The 17,083-nt window shown below is 47.1% G+C and overlaps 1 protein-coding gene and 1 long non-coding RNA gene across 3 annotated transcripts in view; one reads left to right on the top strand and one right to left on the bottom strand.

Annotated features, from left to right (window-relative positions):
• The window catches only part of LOC309654686, a 1,153,334-nt gene that overhangs the window by 206,240 nt on the left and 930,011 nt on the right, over positions 1 to 17,083 (bottom strand). The gene's annotated exons all lie outside the window — the stretch shown is intronic.
• The window catches only part of SLCO3A1 (solute carrier organic anion transporter family member 3A1), a 320,904-nt gene continuing 308,093 nt past the window's right edge, over positions 4,273 to 17,083 (top strand). Inside the window, exon 1 of one of the 2 annotated variants that reach the window (XM_082449080.1) lies at positions 4,273 to 4,575. In XM_082449080.1, the coding sequence (XP_082305206.1) occupies positions 4,396 to 4,575 (180 nt within the window). In that variant the 5' untranslated portion in view covers positions 4,273 to 4,395. The remainder of the gene's footprint in view (positions 4,576 to 17,083) is intronic. The other variant, XM_082449079.1, reaches the window with a different exon arrangement.

Here is a 17,083-nt window from a genome sequence, read left to right as displayed (position 1 = left end):
AAAACCAAGTTTTCTCATACCTATTCTTCAATTTTCATTAGTTTTTTTTCTTTCTTCTGTTTCTCCAGTTGGATTTTGGATTCATCCTGTTTTAAATTGCATCCAAACTGATGTTTATCCTTTTAAATTCTTTGTTGAGTTTTAGGATATATTCAAATTAAGACATATAATTAAAAATACAGAACTAAGATTATAGAAAGCAGCAAATGCAGGCTATATGGTAGAAAGGCATATGGATCAGGCTAATTGGAAAGTGGAGGTGGGGGGAGAAAAACCCTGAGGAAGAGGAAATAAGCTTCAACTCAGCCCAAATATTAGTTTCAAGCCAAAGAAGTTGGCCCAGCCCCAATTCTATCCTTGGTTGAACACAATACATGATTGGTGTATTTTCAGAAAAAGAAAAGAAAAATCCATCCATAGGGTGAGGATCTAAGCATCTCTTTTGCACTCCAGTGACAATCAGAAATCATTCTTTGCATTTATTTTTCAACTTTGTATTTGCCTGTGAACAAAATTGAAGCTGGCAAAAGATGGTTCATGTGAATTACTTGGACAACAGTTTCTCCTTGTGTGGAATTACATTGAGGCTGCTTGCTGTGAAATCCTGACACAGCCCAGTAACAGTGGAAGACATTGTCATTTTTTTTCCACGTCCATGAAGTTAACCCACTTCTCTCCTACAGAAATGAATTGATGGTCCTTTTTAAAGTAAGGGAGAAAAGCTCTGCAAATCTTAATCACTAAGCATATACATACAGTTTATTAATATTTTAGAATCAAAAGCCAGTTTATCTTCCCATGTCACCCAATCTTCTTTATGCTTCAGATTTCCTGAGTACATTGCAGCGTCTCAATGTTTGGAATACTTCTAATAGTCAGCAAAGTAAGGGCTCATGGAATCAGAGCCTCAGCTAGCAATATTTTCATCTAACTTAGAAAAGTCACCTAGCCCAGAAAAGTAGTTGAGAGACTAAAATAATCCCAAGGGTTCTACAGTCATTCATACTGACCAGTTCTAAACCCATCATCCACCACTAGAGGGATAGAGGAATGAAAAAGGCTCCAGCCTAGAAATGGTGGCTAAACCATTTCTCCAAGGCAACATTCAAGGTCGCCCAGTTGGTGGGTGGGGTTTAAGCTCGTGTTTGCCTTGCTCATCACATAATGGTCAACTGTCCATTTCATAGGCTGGTTGGAGGGGGCATCCCAGATCATGGGAGGCCTAAACTCTTTCTTCATCTCCTTCCTCCTTCTCCTAGGTGCTCCCCCAGTTTGGGGCGGAAAATGCAGGTTTTAATTCCTGACACTAGCTAGCTGTGACCTCCAAAAAGCCACTTGCCGCTCTTTCTTTTTGAGTAAAATGGGGTTAATAAGATCTGCTCTCCCTGTTGTGAGATTTGAGTGAGACACAGGACATCAGAGCACTCTATCAGCAGTCACATGTTGTACAGATACGAAGACAGTTACTATTTTTCTGCTGCTGCCTCTGCACAGGAGAGGAGCCAAACAGAAGCACCTGCTGCTCGTAAACCCAGCTCGTTATTCCTGGAACCTTCATGTACAGGTAAACAATGGAAGAGCAAGAAGGAAGAGAATTGAACCTATTAAATTCCTTCTTTCTGACTGTCATGAGGCTAATGCCTGGTTGCCTTCAGGCCAACTTTGATTATTCTTAAGGCTTCAGGCACTGAATTATTTTCGTGGCTGTGTACCATAAATTATAGGGGGAATCTACAACCCTAATCCAGCATCCTCTCTCTGACAGCAAAAGGGTTTGAGTTCTCTAAAGAAAATTAAATTTTATGTGAAATAAATGGTTGAAGCTGAAAAAAGCTTGTTCCCCTTTTGGTCTGTACCTGAGGCAATGTAGTGTATAGACAGCTGGACTTGCATCCAAGTCCTGTCCCATTCTACATTCTACATCTCTGAGTCTCCATCTATAAAATAGGGACAATATGAGTCCCATCCTCCCCAAGAGACAGACCACTGGGTGACAAGCAAGATAATATATAGGGAGTTCAGAACTGGGGCTGTGATAGCAGACACCTTGGTTTCAAAGGCTGGCCCTGCCATTTACTGGATATGTGTGACATTGGTAAGTTTAGTTAACATTTTTGGGCCTGGTTTCTTATTTGTAAAACAGGGCTACTAAGAGTGTCTAGTTTAGAGGATGGTTGTGTGGGTTAAATTGTAAATGTGGGTGAAGCACTTAGAACAAACGGTGCTTGGCCAGAGTCAGGACACAACAAACATTAGCTCTTGTTATAACGAAGTATGTAAATAAGACTCGAAGACTATACCGCACTTTGAAAGCTATTTCAATAGCGACAGGATCACTGTTCAGAAACAAGTAAACAGTCTTAGCTTTGTAGCTCACAGTTTTGGAGGCAGGGAAGGGAGCTAGTTCATCAAGGGTCTTCTCAGGAAAAAGTGATGAGGCACTCTCATGATGTCAGAGTGATGGAGAGGACCAAGGGCGTGAGAGGAAAGATCCCATAGAAAAGTTGGCTATGAGTGAGGGGAGGGTGTAGGGAGTAAGGGAGGGGCTGCAGTAAGGTGATAGACTCTTGGGGAATGGTATAGCCGATAATGACAGGAATCGGGGAACATGGAAAAAGACCTCTGTGGTGGAAGCCAATTCACATAGGAGACAGCCGAGACAAAGGGAGGGGAGCATCTGAAAGGGACACCAAGCCTAGGTGAGATCATGTGTGGAACCACAGCAGGATGCAGCAGTTTATATTTAAATGGTATGGCAAGACAACACCCCCTACCATTACACTATCCGTTCTCCTTCAAGTTCTTTGGGAGTAAGCAAAAATTATGAAAGTGTTAATTACTTTTCAATTTCGGATTTAAGCCTGCCTTGGTACACAGGCGCCTAGGAGAGTGGATCATTTTCTTAAACACGACTATTAAGGAAAGGCTTTTCAAATGATTGGTTAAGCCCCCATTGGACCAGGTGGAAGATGCTGAGTGCTTCCTGGTACGTGTCCAGTCCTTTCCAGGCTTCTCTGAGCTTCCGGAAGCTGTCTGCGGACTAGCAGATCCTGTCGGTAGCGCCTTGTGGCACAAACTCCTGGTAATGATTATAAAGAGCGGCTGCCACGAGGCCTGGGCATTCAGGCCAAGGCCAAGGAAGGTGGCCCGGGCCACAAAGCTAGGGGAGAGGTGGGGACCAAGGCAGGCCTGTGGCTAATCTCTTCCTGCTGGCTCCAGCCGCGCGGCTGCATCATTTTTGAGGATGGGCTCCAGGCAGATGGCGGGCTGCACAAGGCCCTCTGCTGGGGTCGCTGCGACCCTGCAGCCACCTAGACACCGTGGCTGGGGGCACCTGATAATCTGTGCGGCTGCCGACAGGTTAATGGAACTTCTCTCTTGCTGCGCTTCCGTTCTTTTCTCTCCGTTCGGTCTGGGGCCTTTTAGGCACACCCAGAGGCCTAGGAGAGCAGGAGCAGAGGCCAGCAGGCTGTAGAAGCCTCGAGCAGCTCTGACCTCTGGCACCTCCCCAAGCCCCAGAGCGCAACATCTGTCCCCAGAAATACCCGGGCGGAGGGGAAGGGAGTGCACCAACCCTTTCCTGGGTACTCAGTCTTCTCTCTCTTCCTAGAAACCGCTCCACCCCTCGGGTCTAGCGCCCCGACGCCGGAGCTCTAGGTCCCCGCCCCGCGGGGGCGCCTCTGCACCCCATCTCCGCGGCCGGAGTTCCTCCTGCAATAGCACCCAGTGTCCACGGCGGCGCCCCGAGCCCCGCAGCGCCATCTAGTGGCTGGGTACGGCCTTCCTCCCTCTGGGGCACCCCCTCCCTTACTCCGCAAGGACTCCCCCTCTCTCGCGTCCTTCGGGCAGCGGGACGCTTCCAGCCTCGGCCAAGGGGCAGCGCTTGGAGCCCCAGGCCGGTACCCTCGCACCTGCCCCGGGGCGCACGGGCGGCGAGGAGCGGCGCGGCGGGGGCGCGCAGCGGCGATCGAGGCCCGGGCCTCGCGGTAGAAGAAGGGGAGGCAAGGGCAGGCGCGGCCCGCGGGCGACGGGAACTGGGCGAGGGCAGCGGCGGGCAGCCGCCGGCGGCGAGGCAGCGGCGGCGGCGGCGGCGGGCGGTGCGAGGAGCCCCTGTGATTGGCACAGCCCTAGCTGGAGGAGGAGGCGAGGGGAGGGCGGAGGAGGAGGAGAAGGAGGAGGAAGGGGGCGAGCGCGGCGGCGGCGGCGGCGGCGGCGGCGGCGGCGGCGGCTGCGAGGAGCCGTGCCTTCCACCTTTCCAGCCCCGGCAGGACGGGGGTGGCCGCCGCGGGCCCGGGGCGGGGACAGCACGCAGCCTCGCCGCGCGCACCTCAGCCCGGCAGCGGCCCCGACACCCGGGGCAAGCGGGAAAGCGGCGGCGGCGGCGGCGGGGGAAGGATGCAGGGGAAGAAGCCGGGCGGCTCGTCGGGCGGTGGCCGGAGCGGCGAGCTGCAGGGGGACGAGGCGCAGAGGAACAAGAAGAAGAAAAAGAAGGTGTCCTGCTTCTCCAACATCAAGATCTTCCTCGTGTCCGAGTGCGCCCTGATGCTGGCGCAGGGCACGGTGGGCGCCTACCTGGTGAGTCCCCGTGCCAACTCCACCGCGGGGCCCCTTCCCCAGCGCGGCTCCCGGGTGTTCAGCTGACAGGAGGAGGGGGCAGCCCGGGCGCCGGGGGCAGGCGGGCATGACCTCCGCCCGGCGTGGAGGTTGGCGAGTGGTGCAGAGGTGGCCGCCGGGGGAGCTGCCGGCCCGGGCTGCTGAGCGAACCGGGAGCCGGCGGGACCGCTGATGCCCGCAGCTGCTCGCGTGGCCGGCGGGGGCTGGGGGGGACCTGGGTTGGAGAGGCGGCGGGCAGGTGGGCGTGAAACCATCCCTCTCCCGCCAAAGCACAGCCAGAGGGTGAGTTCAGGAGCCCTCCTGCAGAGGAAAGCATCGCGGTTTTCAGGTGACCTGCACATGGAAAGAAAAGCCCGTTAGCCTCCTGCGTCCTCGACTCTGCATTCCATCCTCCGGGAGAACAAATCCATTATGCATCATTTTCTCCGGTAGCTTTCTCCATCCGCCAGTTACGGAGGGATTTAACAGTTTAGAGTAAAATGCGCCCAAGTGTGGCCCTGATCTGAGCCGGGGCTGCAGGGGGAATATTCCCACTCCGTATCCCGTTAGCCATCTCTCAGCGTCTGGGATAAAGTTACAATACCTGGAGAGCAGCTGTGAGTTTGTGTAGTTTTTGCTACCCACTCTTAGACCTAAATTCCCCACCGTGGTCTCTCGTTCCCAGGGGGTATTGCATCATTGTGCACAAGGTACATCGATTTCATTTGCCTTCTGAGGGGGGATTTTAATGTTCAAATGGTCAGGGGTGCATAACATACCAGAGGAAACAGCTTGTAATGACTCAGCAGTCAAATACCTACTTTATCCGCTGTCTCCTGCCCCGCGCAGGTGGTCCCAACTTGGGTTTAAGAGAATGCACTTCCAGACCCAAGTACGGTCCTGACTAAGCAGGATTTTTCAGAGTGTATAGTGTTAAGACATTACTTGGCTACTGACCTGAAACTGAAATCAAATGTCATAGATTTTGAGTGTTAGTGAGCAAGTTTGATGGAGATAGAATTGGACAAGGTTTTGGCTATTGGAGAACTACATCCTGAGATAGAACCATGATCTTTCTGATGGTACCATTAATCCCTTCTTCCTGGCCTTGGGGTGCAGTTAATGAGGGCCAGTCGCTGGGTGCCCTGTACCATTCATAAACAGCCTCCCAAGAATTGGGGCTTGCTGTCAGGGGGAAGTACAACCAGGCTTGGTCTCTTGGTGTGAGATAAAGTAAGTTATGTGGTTACAAGAGAGGGTTGTTCAAATTCAGCTCAGTTCCTGGGGTGACAGACGTACAGGGTTTCTGAAAATCAAATGCATTTTCTTTGCTCCTTGTCAGATGAGAGGCATTTAAATCCCTGTTACTGACTGCATCCATGACATGCATGCTGCCGGTGAAACCTGTAGCCAAAAGCATAGGTTTTGCTTTTCTGTTTAGATTTTTGTTGTATAAAATGCACTTGTAGTTCGAATACATAGTTGCAGAGAGAACCTGTGGCCTTCGGAGTTTTGGAATTAGGGGATGACCGTGTCTTGGGGGGGGGGTCAGTGTATCAGAGTGTCCTTGGAGGGAATCTGACCATTAAAATATTAAAATAGAGACATGTATTACTAAGACGCAAATGTACAATAAAAATACATGTAGGTCTGTACTGTAGCATATGCAAAGTATGTGATACCTAACCGGGGCTGTGTTTATCAACAGTTTTGAACAGTTTTTGCCTCAAACCAATTTTGTTCAATAGAGTGGATTATTCATGTTCTATATAATAGTATCTAATGTTGGCAAAAATTGAATTTTTTGAATTATACAGAGTGTTATGGGTTTTGTAATTTGTGGACACAGATTTGGAAGATCACGATTAACAAATAAAAGGTTTTACATCTTAAAAAAAGAAAAGCACCATCAGAACTTTTCACACCATGAATGATAAGGCATGGGCTTGGTTTTAGCTTGCAATGATTTCAGGGTTTTGGAAAGAAAGGAATCTGGGCTTAGATCAGATGAGTGGCCGAAGCCCCTTTAGAAAGTTAAGAAGTAGAGGGCTGGTGGATGTTACAGGCAGGGCTGGCCCCGGGAGATAGGAAGTAGACTCTGATCCCAGAATGGCTGAGTGGCAGGCAGAGGAGGAATTGAGTCCACCTGGTGCAGCTCTCATGGCATTTCCCGCCTGGGCTAATGGAGAGCCTGGTTTGAGGGATAGGGTAACTGGAGTCAACAGGTGACTGGCCGAAAGCAGATGGAGGCCTAGGAGAGGATGGGCTTAGGAAATTGAATGCATTGTTATTACTTAGAGTGGAGGCATCAGGTGCTCAGGTCTCTGCCTTACTCCGCTGCCCTTGGCTCTCCATTGCCATCTGAACCTCATGAAAATAGTTTGCTTGTCAGGGTTGACTGAATCGGCTTGCCATGGGTTTTGCTCTTTTGGGCCGCTTGGGAATTTTCTCTTCATCTGTTATTTGGGAGGTAGAATTAAAAGTTTGTTGTTTCTTCAGTGCTGTGAGACTTCTTTATGGCTGATTTGAGAATGAAACATTGCAGGATGTTCCCAGGAAAGGCAACTTTCTCCATTCATTGTGGCTTTCTTAGGAAACCTGAGAACCTGTGTTTGTAGGCCATCACACACACAAGGTCCATGTGCAAGGTGTGTTATATTGGATCTTTACACTGGCAATCAGCCTGCCCCTCTGAGGAAGCATTTTCAGATACCTGATGAAGGGCACACCTTGGGGCCCTGCCAACACTGCTTACTTTCAGGGAGAGAAGGGAGACTGCAAATTCTCTGCCTATGACATTACTTCCTGTTTGAGTCCCAAGTCCACGTAATAGCTACCTTATTATTTCGTCTTTCCAGGTGCCATTGTTTTAATATTAGGAGGCTTCATTTCATTGCTCCGTTTTCTTTCTGAAAAGACAGATTACCTAGTGTCTTCGCTGACACTGGTATAAGCTGCCCAACTGCAGAACTGAATTAGAAGTTGCCTGTGATTTGAGAAGCAACTTTGAAAAGCTGGACTCTGTGTGTGTGTGTGTGTGTGTGTGTCTGTTTTCCCTCAAGAACCCACCCAAACTCAAGGTAGATCTATATAGAAGAAAGCCACCAATTGTTAAGCTAGGCAGGGGACTGGCAACTTTTGGCCTGGGTGCTGGGGTCTCCTGGGGAAATACAGAAGGACTTTGATCCTGATGCCTAAACTCGATGATGATGATAATATAGATAAGGTGACCTGGGTGCAACCCGGGCCAGCTGTGGATTCTGAAATCTCTTACCCTTGCCAGTGTTTTAACTGGAAATCATGCTTCAGATAAGACAACAGTCACAGGGATGGTCTCTTGTAGTCACTTAAACTGCCTGACTAGCTAGGGAATATTTTTTTTTTCTGCCTAAGAAGAGGGACCAGGACTTCCCTGGTGGTCCAGTGGGTAAGACTCCACGCTCCCAATGCAGGGGGCCCAGGTTCGAAACCTCGTCGGGGAACTGGATCCCACATGCCTGCTGCAACTAAGAGTTCACATGCTGCAACTTAGAAGCCTGCATGCCGCAACTAAAAGCCCACATGCTGCAACTAAAGGTCCTGCATACTGCAACTAAAACATGCCACAACGAAGATCCCGTGTGCTGCAATGAAGACCCAGTGCAGCCAAACTAAATAAATAAATAAGTATTAAAAAAAAATAAGAGGGACCCATTCAGTTTGATCGTCACTGTGTGCAGAAGAGAGAATGCAATTTAATTTTCCTCTACTCGGGTCTTTGCTTCTGGTGGCTCCAGTCTGCCCTGACCTACTTGCAAGGATGTAACATCTGCTTAAGTCTTGGGCTGTTTGGAGAAGGCACAGGCATATGGGAACTGCACAGAGAGAAAGTTGTTTTGTGTGCACTTGATGGTGTTTGAGGGAGACCCACTGAGATATTCCAAGTCATTCCCTGAGGGTAGCCCTTCCTTTAGAGGTTTGTGTGTGTTCTCAAATGAGTGAGGACTGGAGGTGATAAGGATATGTGCAGGAAATTAAGACCTCGGGCACCTCTGGGCTGTTATGGATGAAGCTCAATTACAAACACATTTGAATTTCCTCAGGATGAAAACTTAAAAAGGCCAGTTTAGTCTCTGGGTGGGGCACACAGGAGGTTCCTATGAATCAGGAATGGGCATGTCCCTATCTTTTTTTTTTTTTTGCAGCTTGTTATTAAAATAAATAGTTTATTTTTTTATTGAAGTATAGTTGATTTACCATTTATTAAAGTAAGTAGTTTATTTTTAACTGAAGTATAGTTTCAGGTGTACAGCATAGTGATTCAGTTATACATATATATGTTATACATACATATATATATTCTTTTTCAGAGTTTTTTCCCTTATAGGTTATTACAAAATAGTGAGTATAGTTGCCTGTGCTGTACAGTAAGTCCTTGTTGTTTATCTATTTTTTATACCGCAGTGTGTATATGTTAATCCCAACTTCCTAATTTATCCCCACCCCACCTCATTTCCCTTTGGTAACCATAAGTTTGTCTTCCATGTCTTTGAGACTCTGTTTGGTAAATAAGTTCATTTGTATCTTTTTTTTTTTAGAGTCCAAGTATAGCGATATTATATGGTATTTGTCTTTGTCTGACTTCCTTCACTCTATTTAGAGTTATGTAAAAATGAAGTCTGAGGTTTTGGTGACAATGTAAGGAGACGAATGACTGTGTCAACAAGGTTCCATCTCACTGCTTTATAGTCACTTTGTTTCTAGGCTTGAGAACATTCAGTGGGCTTGAAATTAATGGCTGAGGTGAAATGGCTGGATTTGTTCTTTTTCTGTTTTTTTTCCTAAAGAAGCATCATTTTGAAGATTTTTTTTTTCTTTTGCATATCTAACCCAGAAGCAGACAGCTGAGAGACATTTTTAAAGTCCTTGTCAAATTAGTATGATGACTAAGGCAACTGTATTTTCTTTAATCAAATTATTTTACACACTTATTGTTACTCAAAGTGACAAATTCCCTGTCATTTTCATAATTACTATATAGCCCCAGGTAGGAAGAAATAAAATTACCCTGATTTTTTTTTTTTTTTTCTTACAGCTTAGTTGAAAATGTTTAGCTAATAATCATTTAGGGGAAAAAAATTGTTTCTGAAAACTCCTTTCAACCAGCTTTGTGTACATACCTCAGTTTCTGTGGTTTCCTCTTGTGTGTTTAGCAGTCGAAGAAATGGAATTAGTTGTGAAGTGAGCAAGAGCTCTTTCCTGAACTGGGTAACTCTCCCCGTTTCAAATTTAGATACCTTACAAAAAGGGTGACCCAGAGGCCTCTTCACAGCGGCCCTGCCTTGCTAATCAATCGCTCAGCATTTAAACTCATCTTCTTGCGGGCTGCCTGAATGGTGTTGTTCTGTATGAGGCTGCAGAAGTTTCCTCTAGTTGCCAAGGCCACCTGAGCAAGAGGGTCTCTTTGACTTTCTCTTGCGCATCTTATTAAAGCAAGCTTGGGGGTGCTGCCTTGTCCAGGGACCAGGTTCACTTAGCAGACTGGCCAGGCATGAGTAAGTGTAATGTTGCAAAATCGATGAGAATACAGCTGCCTTTCCTATAGAAGTAGGCCTGGAAAAAAGAAAAAAATCTGTGAATGTTATTGGCTGGTTGCAGAGAGAGAGCAGAAGTTGGCATTGGTTTCAGCGTGTGTTCCAGGCCTCCTGCAGAGGCTGTGGGAGCCACAGGGACTCATGCTGAGCTGCCCATGGTCCTTGGATTCTGGGGGTCAGGGCCCGCCAGGTGACTGGGCAGGTGAGTGTGTACGAGGTGCTGAGCCCTTGCTGCGGTGGAGAATTAGACTCTGGACCAGCAGCATTTCTCCAGTACCTTACTTCCAACTTAACAAACACGTTTAACTTGCACAGATTTAACTGCACACACCACTGAATAACCACGTTCCTGTGAAGTAGAGTCAAAATACTTATCATCACTTTATTCACCTATATTTTGTCATACATGTTCCCTATTATATTCTGTGCATTTGTGTGCATTATCTATTTATATACATGTTCTTGTAAAGAGTTACATTCACCAAATATAGTATGTTGTCCTTTTGCTGGGGGGGGCAGTTAAGGGACATTCAGTGGTAATTCTGATTATATGGTTCCCATGTGGATTTATTTTATTTTATCTTTTAAACTTAAAAAAATTTTTTTTTGGCTGCACCTTGCGGCATGTGGGATCTTAGTTCCCTGACCAGGGATCGAACCCGAGCCCCCTGCAGTGGGAGCGTGGAGTCTTGACCACTGGACCACCAGGGAAGTTCCCCATGTGGATTTAGAACCCAGTCTCCCCTGAAGAATCGTCACCTGTATTTTATTCCCTCTCAGAAATGCCGTTGGTAATTTGTAGGCCAGGACGATAGCATCCTTGTTCTTTTAATTTAGTTTTGCTATCTGTATCTGCAAAATAGATGATACACAGGAAGAAAAGTGGAATCAGTGTCTTCGGTTCATAGGGTAAGTGAACTGATGTGGTTCTAAGACACTTGCGTTTGATATGATCTAAGTGCTTAGGTGTTTATATGAGAGACAGCATTGCTTAATGATTGGAGCTCTAAGTTAATGGTTAAAATTCCCAGGTGGAGAACAGCAAGCCCCCATGGCAGCTGTGACGTATTAGATGAGCATCAGAAGACCCAAGATTCATTCCTGTGTCCTCCTCTTGCCGGGTCTGTGAGCTTGCGCTGATTACTTAACCTCTCTGTGTCTTGGTATTTAATTTTAAAACTCATAGTGTTTCTGTGAGGGTTAACTGAGTCAGTACATCTAAAGCACTTTGATACTCACATGTGGTGAGTACTCGATAAATACTAGCTATTATTATTAATAACAATAACATGGCTATACATATTTACATAAGAACTATATAGCCCCAACCAATGGGAAATAAAATTATTTCCATCAAGCTTTGGTCTTGGTTTAGTGAATTGTACATTCAAATCATTTCCTAGTTTGCTGTGCATTTTGTCTGGGAGGTGAAAAGTTTTTAAAAGCAAGAAGTAAGTACTAAGAAATAAGTTGCTAATTCTGTTTGTTCCCTTGTTATAAATGCAGCAATCCATTTCATCTTAGAGATGTTGTAAAAATTACCAGTCACGTGGGAGAGGAGCCCACTCTAGTAATAATTCTGCTGACCATTTACAGTCAGTGGGTACTTTGAGGTGGGTAGAGAAGGGACGGCTCACAGACGGCTGGGAGGACAGATGTGCGGTTGCTTCTCTTTGGGAGGCCCTCAGGATCTTTGCTCTGGTCTGTGGCCACAGGGTGGAGAAGACTGGGTAGGTCTTCTAGGTTTGTAGGCAGCTGAGAGGCAGGGAAGAGAGTGTTGGATGTAGAGTCAAAAAGACCTAGGTTTGAGCCTGCACCTGTTCCTTACCTGCTTCTGATGACTTGACTTAACCTGAGCCTCAGTATTCTTATTGGAAAAATGGGGATGCTGATAGAGCCTGTCTTATACAGATGGTTGAGAGATTTAAATACAAGGACACGTGAAAGAGTGCTGCCATAGGGTGCAGTGTTCAATAGTTGCTTTAACAATAATGGCATAACCCTACTGGTTGACCTTGGCACAGCAGATGTCCCTTCCAGGGACCCGAGGATTTGGGGTATTGTGTGTGGCCTGGGCTCTGTTTCCTAAATTGGAGATCTGCTTCTCTGGATGAAAAGTGGCCACTTCAAGGCAGCCTGGGGTGTCAGGAGGGGGCCCGGGGGACATACGTCGTGGACGTATGCTACCCTCCAGGCAGCCTTGTTTAAGATGTGCGACCTCAGAGCTCAGCCCTGGTTGCAGGGAAGGGCTCAGGTCCCGCGCAGCACCCACTGCCTTCACCTTAGTCCTCTTGCAGTTCTAAGCAGAGCTCAGACGCGCAGTTGTGGGCAGTTCCCTGATCTTGGTCCTTTTTGGTTTCTCAGAAGCAGAGCGAGCTCTCAACACAGTCTTGCTGCCCATCTCGCGGATTCGTCCATCTCGGCTTAGGGCTTGTGGGGATCATTTAGGAGGATACCTTCTGCACGCGCCACTCTCCTCCCATCAGTGGTTTTAGAAGCATCTTTCCTTCCCCAGCCTGGTCAGCGCAGTCCTTGGGAAGAATAGGGCACGAACTGGGCCCTTCTCAGTCCATCAAGCTGCAGTGTATATTTTGGGTGAGTTCTTAGGTTCGCGTTCAAATGCCACAGGCTTCACAAGAGAGAACATGCACACTGAGGACCCCGATTACCAAACCCCGGTGGCTCCGTGTCGACCTCACTGAGGAAGGAACCTGTCCGCTTCTTAAAGCACTGAACTCTCTGCAGCCACAGCTGTGGAGTGAGCGAGCACGGGGAGCCTTCTTTCTGGGTATTTCGTGACAACATGTAGAGCGGAAGTGGCCCACTGGATGTGGGCAGAATCTCCGCCATTGGCTCTTTATTTCAGTTCTTCTTTGTGGCTGAGTCGAGCCCTTCTGAAAAGGGAAGCCCTTTCTGACGGACTGTTTAGTTGCTTGTTCTTTAGTGGAAATGATGGTAGCCAACCCAGCTATTTCTTAAATGACTGGACATTCCTCTCCAAGCGGGGAAGAGTTATTTCACTGTCTAAGTTAGGAGAGCTGGACATTAGAATTTTCCTGGACTTAAAACAAGAGTCTCATGTATCCCTTCCAGTCAACACTCGTCGGAAATACTTAAAAGCAAAAGGCAACAGAGGTTGCTGTAAGCCCTACTGTTCGAAGTGGGGGCAGGGGAGAGGTGTGAGCCCACTCTTCCCCTTTGTCTGCATGATTTCCACCATAAATTCCCTGGCAATGGCTCTTTGGAGCCATTTCTCTTTGCAATGGCAATACCTGCTTCTTCTGGGGATGTCATATCCCACATGGCATCTTAAGTTACCTGGTAACAGAATCAAAGAGGGTACTGACTGTAACGGGGGGATCTTATTTCCTTAGGGCTGGCTTTGGTTGACATCTTTGTCGTGAGCAGGCTGTGGCCTCAGACCCATCCAAGCAGGCAGTGGGTGTGACTGTTGCATCACTAGGATGTGGCAGAAGGTCTAAGCTCTAGGCAGTATTGTGAGTCCATTCAAAAGCCTGGAGTATGCCATTGGCTCTTCTGTCTGTGCATCTGTCTGTCTGTCCATCTGTCTATCCATCCACACTCCCTGTGGGAGTTCTGTACTATGTGCAGATTCTAATTTGCCTGGCAGGTTGCCCTATGGGATGGGTGTCTGGATAATGAACTTGGCTATCCAGGTAACCCTTGAAACCTCTTCTTGGTAGGTCTAAAGCCTGTCATGGCTGTCACTTCCTAGCCACCTAAGCTCTGGGCTGTGTAATGTTAGCAGAAATAGGAAGTTGAGCAGGCTTTCGACAAACAGTCCTGGGGAATGTAACGGAATAATATAGAGTAGAATAGCCAGTTCCTTCCTACATCACTGTTCACACAACCACAGGAACCCGAGGAAGGTAGAAATGAATACTTTCACCTCCATTTCTGCACTTGCAAGGTTGGTGTAGGGAAAACAGTGTCCAGTGGTGTTTTTCAGTTAAAGACTATTGTAAAATGTTCTTGCAAATGGTTATTGACTTTCCCTTCTCCTCCACTTCTGGAAAATGTTTATGTAAAATAGGCAGCCTCCTTCTAATTGTTGGCTTTGCCCCCCTCCCTCTTCTGGCTGCAGTTCTCCCATCCTCAGCTGATTAGAATGAGAAATTACCACCTTGAATATAAGCAAGTTGAAATTGGAAAGCTGCCCTCTAACTGATTATATAAGCTTGAAAATACTGTACCTGAAATCTCGTGTTTAAGAATTCCCTTAATGAAGATAAAAAATCTCAAAGCAGCATGGACGCACCTGTTTTCATTATGTAAGATTCAATTATTGTGGTGCAACCCGTAAAATAAAGAATAGTGTTGATTAGTTCATCTGTCCGTTGGCTTTTTGGGTCAGAGAATTGTTTGATGTACACCCACAGAGCCACATAGAGCTTAACCCCCTGGAAGTTGGCCGCCACTGCTTCAGCACCAGCTCCCCCTTCTCTCCAGGGGTCCACAGGCTCATTCTAGGTCTGTGGTCACCGCAACTCTCAAGGTTGTAGAGGGCAGGCGCCCGTTAAGGCCGGCTTTAGAGATTGCTCATGCCAATCAGTGGGACGTCCGGGAAAATTGCTGTTAACCGTGATGGGCTTTATCCTTTGGCCATTTCATTTCCTGAAGCGCTGCCCTGATGGGACTTGGGATGTCCTTTGTCTCGTTTTGCATAACTGGCCTGTGTTTCAGTGTGGCACATCACACCATCCTCTTCTCAAAGCCATACATGCGTGGGGTGCCCAGCACAGCATGCTACATGGTCGATTTCAGATTTCCAGCCTCCTGAATTATAGACAAGGAGCTTATTTTCTGGCCATGGTATGCACTGGGGGGAAAGGACTTAAAGGGAACGAGACCAGTTGAAATAGCTGTAGAAGAGCTTCAAACAGACCTCTCTTGCAAAAAATTTAGGACAAGACTCATGATGGATTACGTGGCATGTTTGTTGCCTCCCCAGTGCTGGTAGATACTATGTTTGTTACGAGGCTTAATGTGCTAACAACGGGTTTTTCAGCCAGTCCAAGGGAGGAATCTTTTGGAAACAAAAAAAGATAAATTAGTGCCTTCCCTTTACCTTTGCCAATCCGTGGAGATGCGTATAAATAGATCAAAAAGTCCTGGAGCAGTTTTGCAGCTTTGCAGCCTGCAGTTGATGAGAGCAAATGGGGAGGTCTGCCTTGCTGCAGCCGGGCTCAGAGTGGCACGTGGAGCCAGCAGCACTTGGGCTAAATACAAAGGCAGCCCGTGGAACTTGTAAGACGCACCGGTGGGATTGGCCTGCACTGGGACTCCCTTTCTTACGTCTTTCTAAATATTACATTGTGGAAGCTCTATGCTTGTTGCTTTCATCTTCGGCAAAATCAGGGCACAGAACTAAGTAACTTACCTAAATGTGCTCCAGAGCTGCCCACATTAGCCAGCAGGTGTGCGCAGGTAAACAGGACGAGTTTTATTTTTGGAAATAATGATTAGAAACATATATAAATAAAAATAAGGTTTTGGTGAGTGCTGGGAAAAAAATCACTCATTTCTCTCACTGACTTTTAAAACATCCCTCCTTTTTTTTTTTCTTTTTTTTTTTTAATAGATGCAGTGTTTCCTGGTAGGAAACACTATCCTTAATCTAGTGAACAGATAAAAATATATGCATTTATATTTATCTGTCTTAATCTAGTGAACAGATACAAATATATGCGTTTATATTTATCTGTCTTCTGATACTTTGAATTTCATTGGGGAATGCTTTTGTCACCTAAAAATAATAGTATCAAGGCAGCAATTAAAAATAACCCCAGGGCTCCTGGCACCCAAGACCATCAGGGAGATGATTCCATGTGACAAGTGAAACACTTTAGATCCCCCTCCCCTTACAAATGAAAGCTGATTGTTCTTGCGTTGAGGTCTGTCGCCTTCGTGGTTGCCTTTCTCTTTGTGCCAGCTGAGCTGAGCTGTGGGGGTCAGGCTGGTCAGCTCAGCTCTGTCGCCTCCTGGTTGCTCATTAACTTTATTCCTGCCTCTGTCTGCTGGCCCCTGACCTCAACAGTGCCACGCTTCACCAACCCTGGCAGGATGTCACAGCCAGATCTGCGAGACCCCTGTGAGGGTGTGCTCCCGGAAGTCCAAACCCAGACCACTGCTGGGTGGAACTCTATGCCAGGCTTTTTCCACGGGCACTGTTTTTTTGTTTGTTTGTTTTGGCTGTGCCCCACGCGGCAGGTGGGATCTTAGTTCCCCGACCAGGGATTGAACCCGTGCTCCCTGCATTGGAAGCAGAGTCTTAACCACTGGACCTCCAGGGAAGTCCCCCACAGGCACTGTTAATACCCTTCTTCCAGCTCCTCCTTTGCTGGCTTCCCACCATCCTTATTCAGTGGAAAAGGCAGCTGAGCCCTTGCCTCTTACAGGCCCTAAGGATCCAATCCCATCTTTCACCATGGACTGCGTGCTAATTCTTGCTGTCCTGGACCAGTTCTGAGCTTATTATATCGTATTTAAGAGGGGGAGTGGGGGGAGTTGTCTCTTCCTATTTATTTAAACCTTTTCCTAGGTGGGGTTCATAGGGCAGTAGGGTCATTCTCGAACATTTTTGGTATCTCTGATGTTAGACCAAAATCGGGTTATATTTTCTCCCTTAGATATATAGAGATGTGACGTGTGTAAAGAGAAAGTGACTTTCACAGTTATCCTTGGGTTGGGAGCTGGACTTGGACCCGGAGGTGGGAAGATAGATGAATGGAAATGTGTTTCTCTGGGTGTTTCTGAAGGAAGAAACTGGGTGTGTTAGTCTCCTGCGGCTGCCGTAACACATCACCACAAACTGGGTGGCTTCAAACAACACATTTCTTTTCTCACAGTCCTGGAGGCCAGAGTCTGAAATCAAGGCGTCGTCAGGACCACGCTTC

Source organism: Balaenoptera physalus, assembly GCF_965194825.1.
Source record: "Balaenoptera physalus genome assembly, chromosome: 2".
Taxonomy (NCBI): Eukaryota; Metazoa; Chordata; class Mammalia; order Artiodactyla; family Balaenopteridae; genus Balaenoptera; species Balaenoptera physalus.
This window is presented reverse-complemented; position numbering and strand designations above follow the sequence as displayed.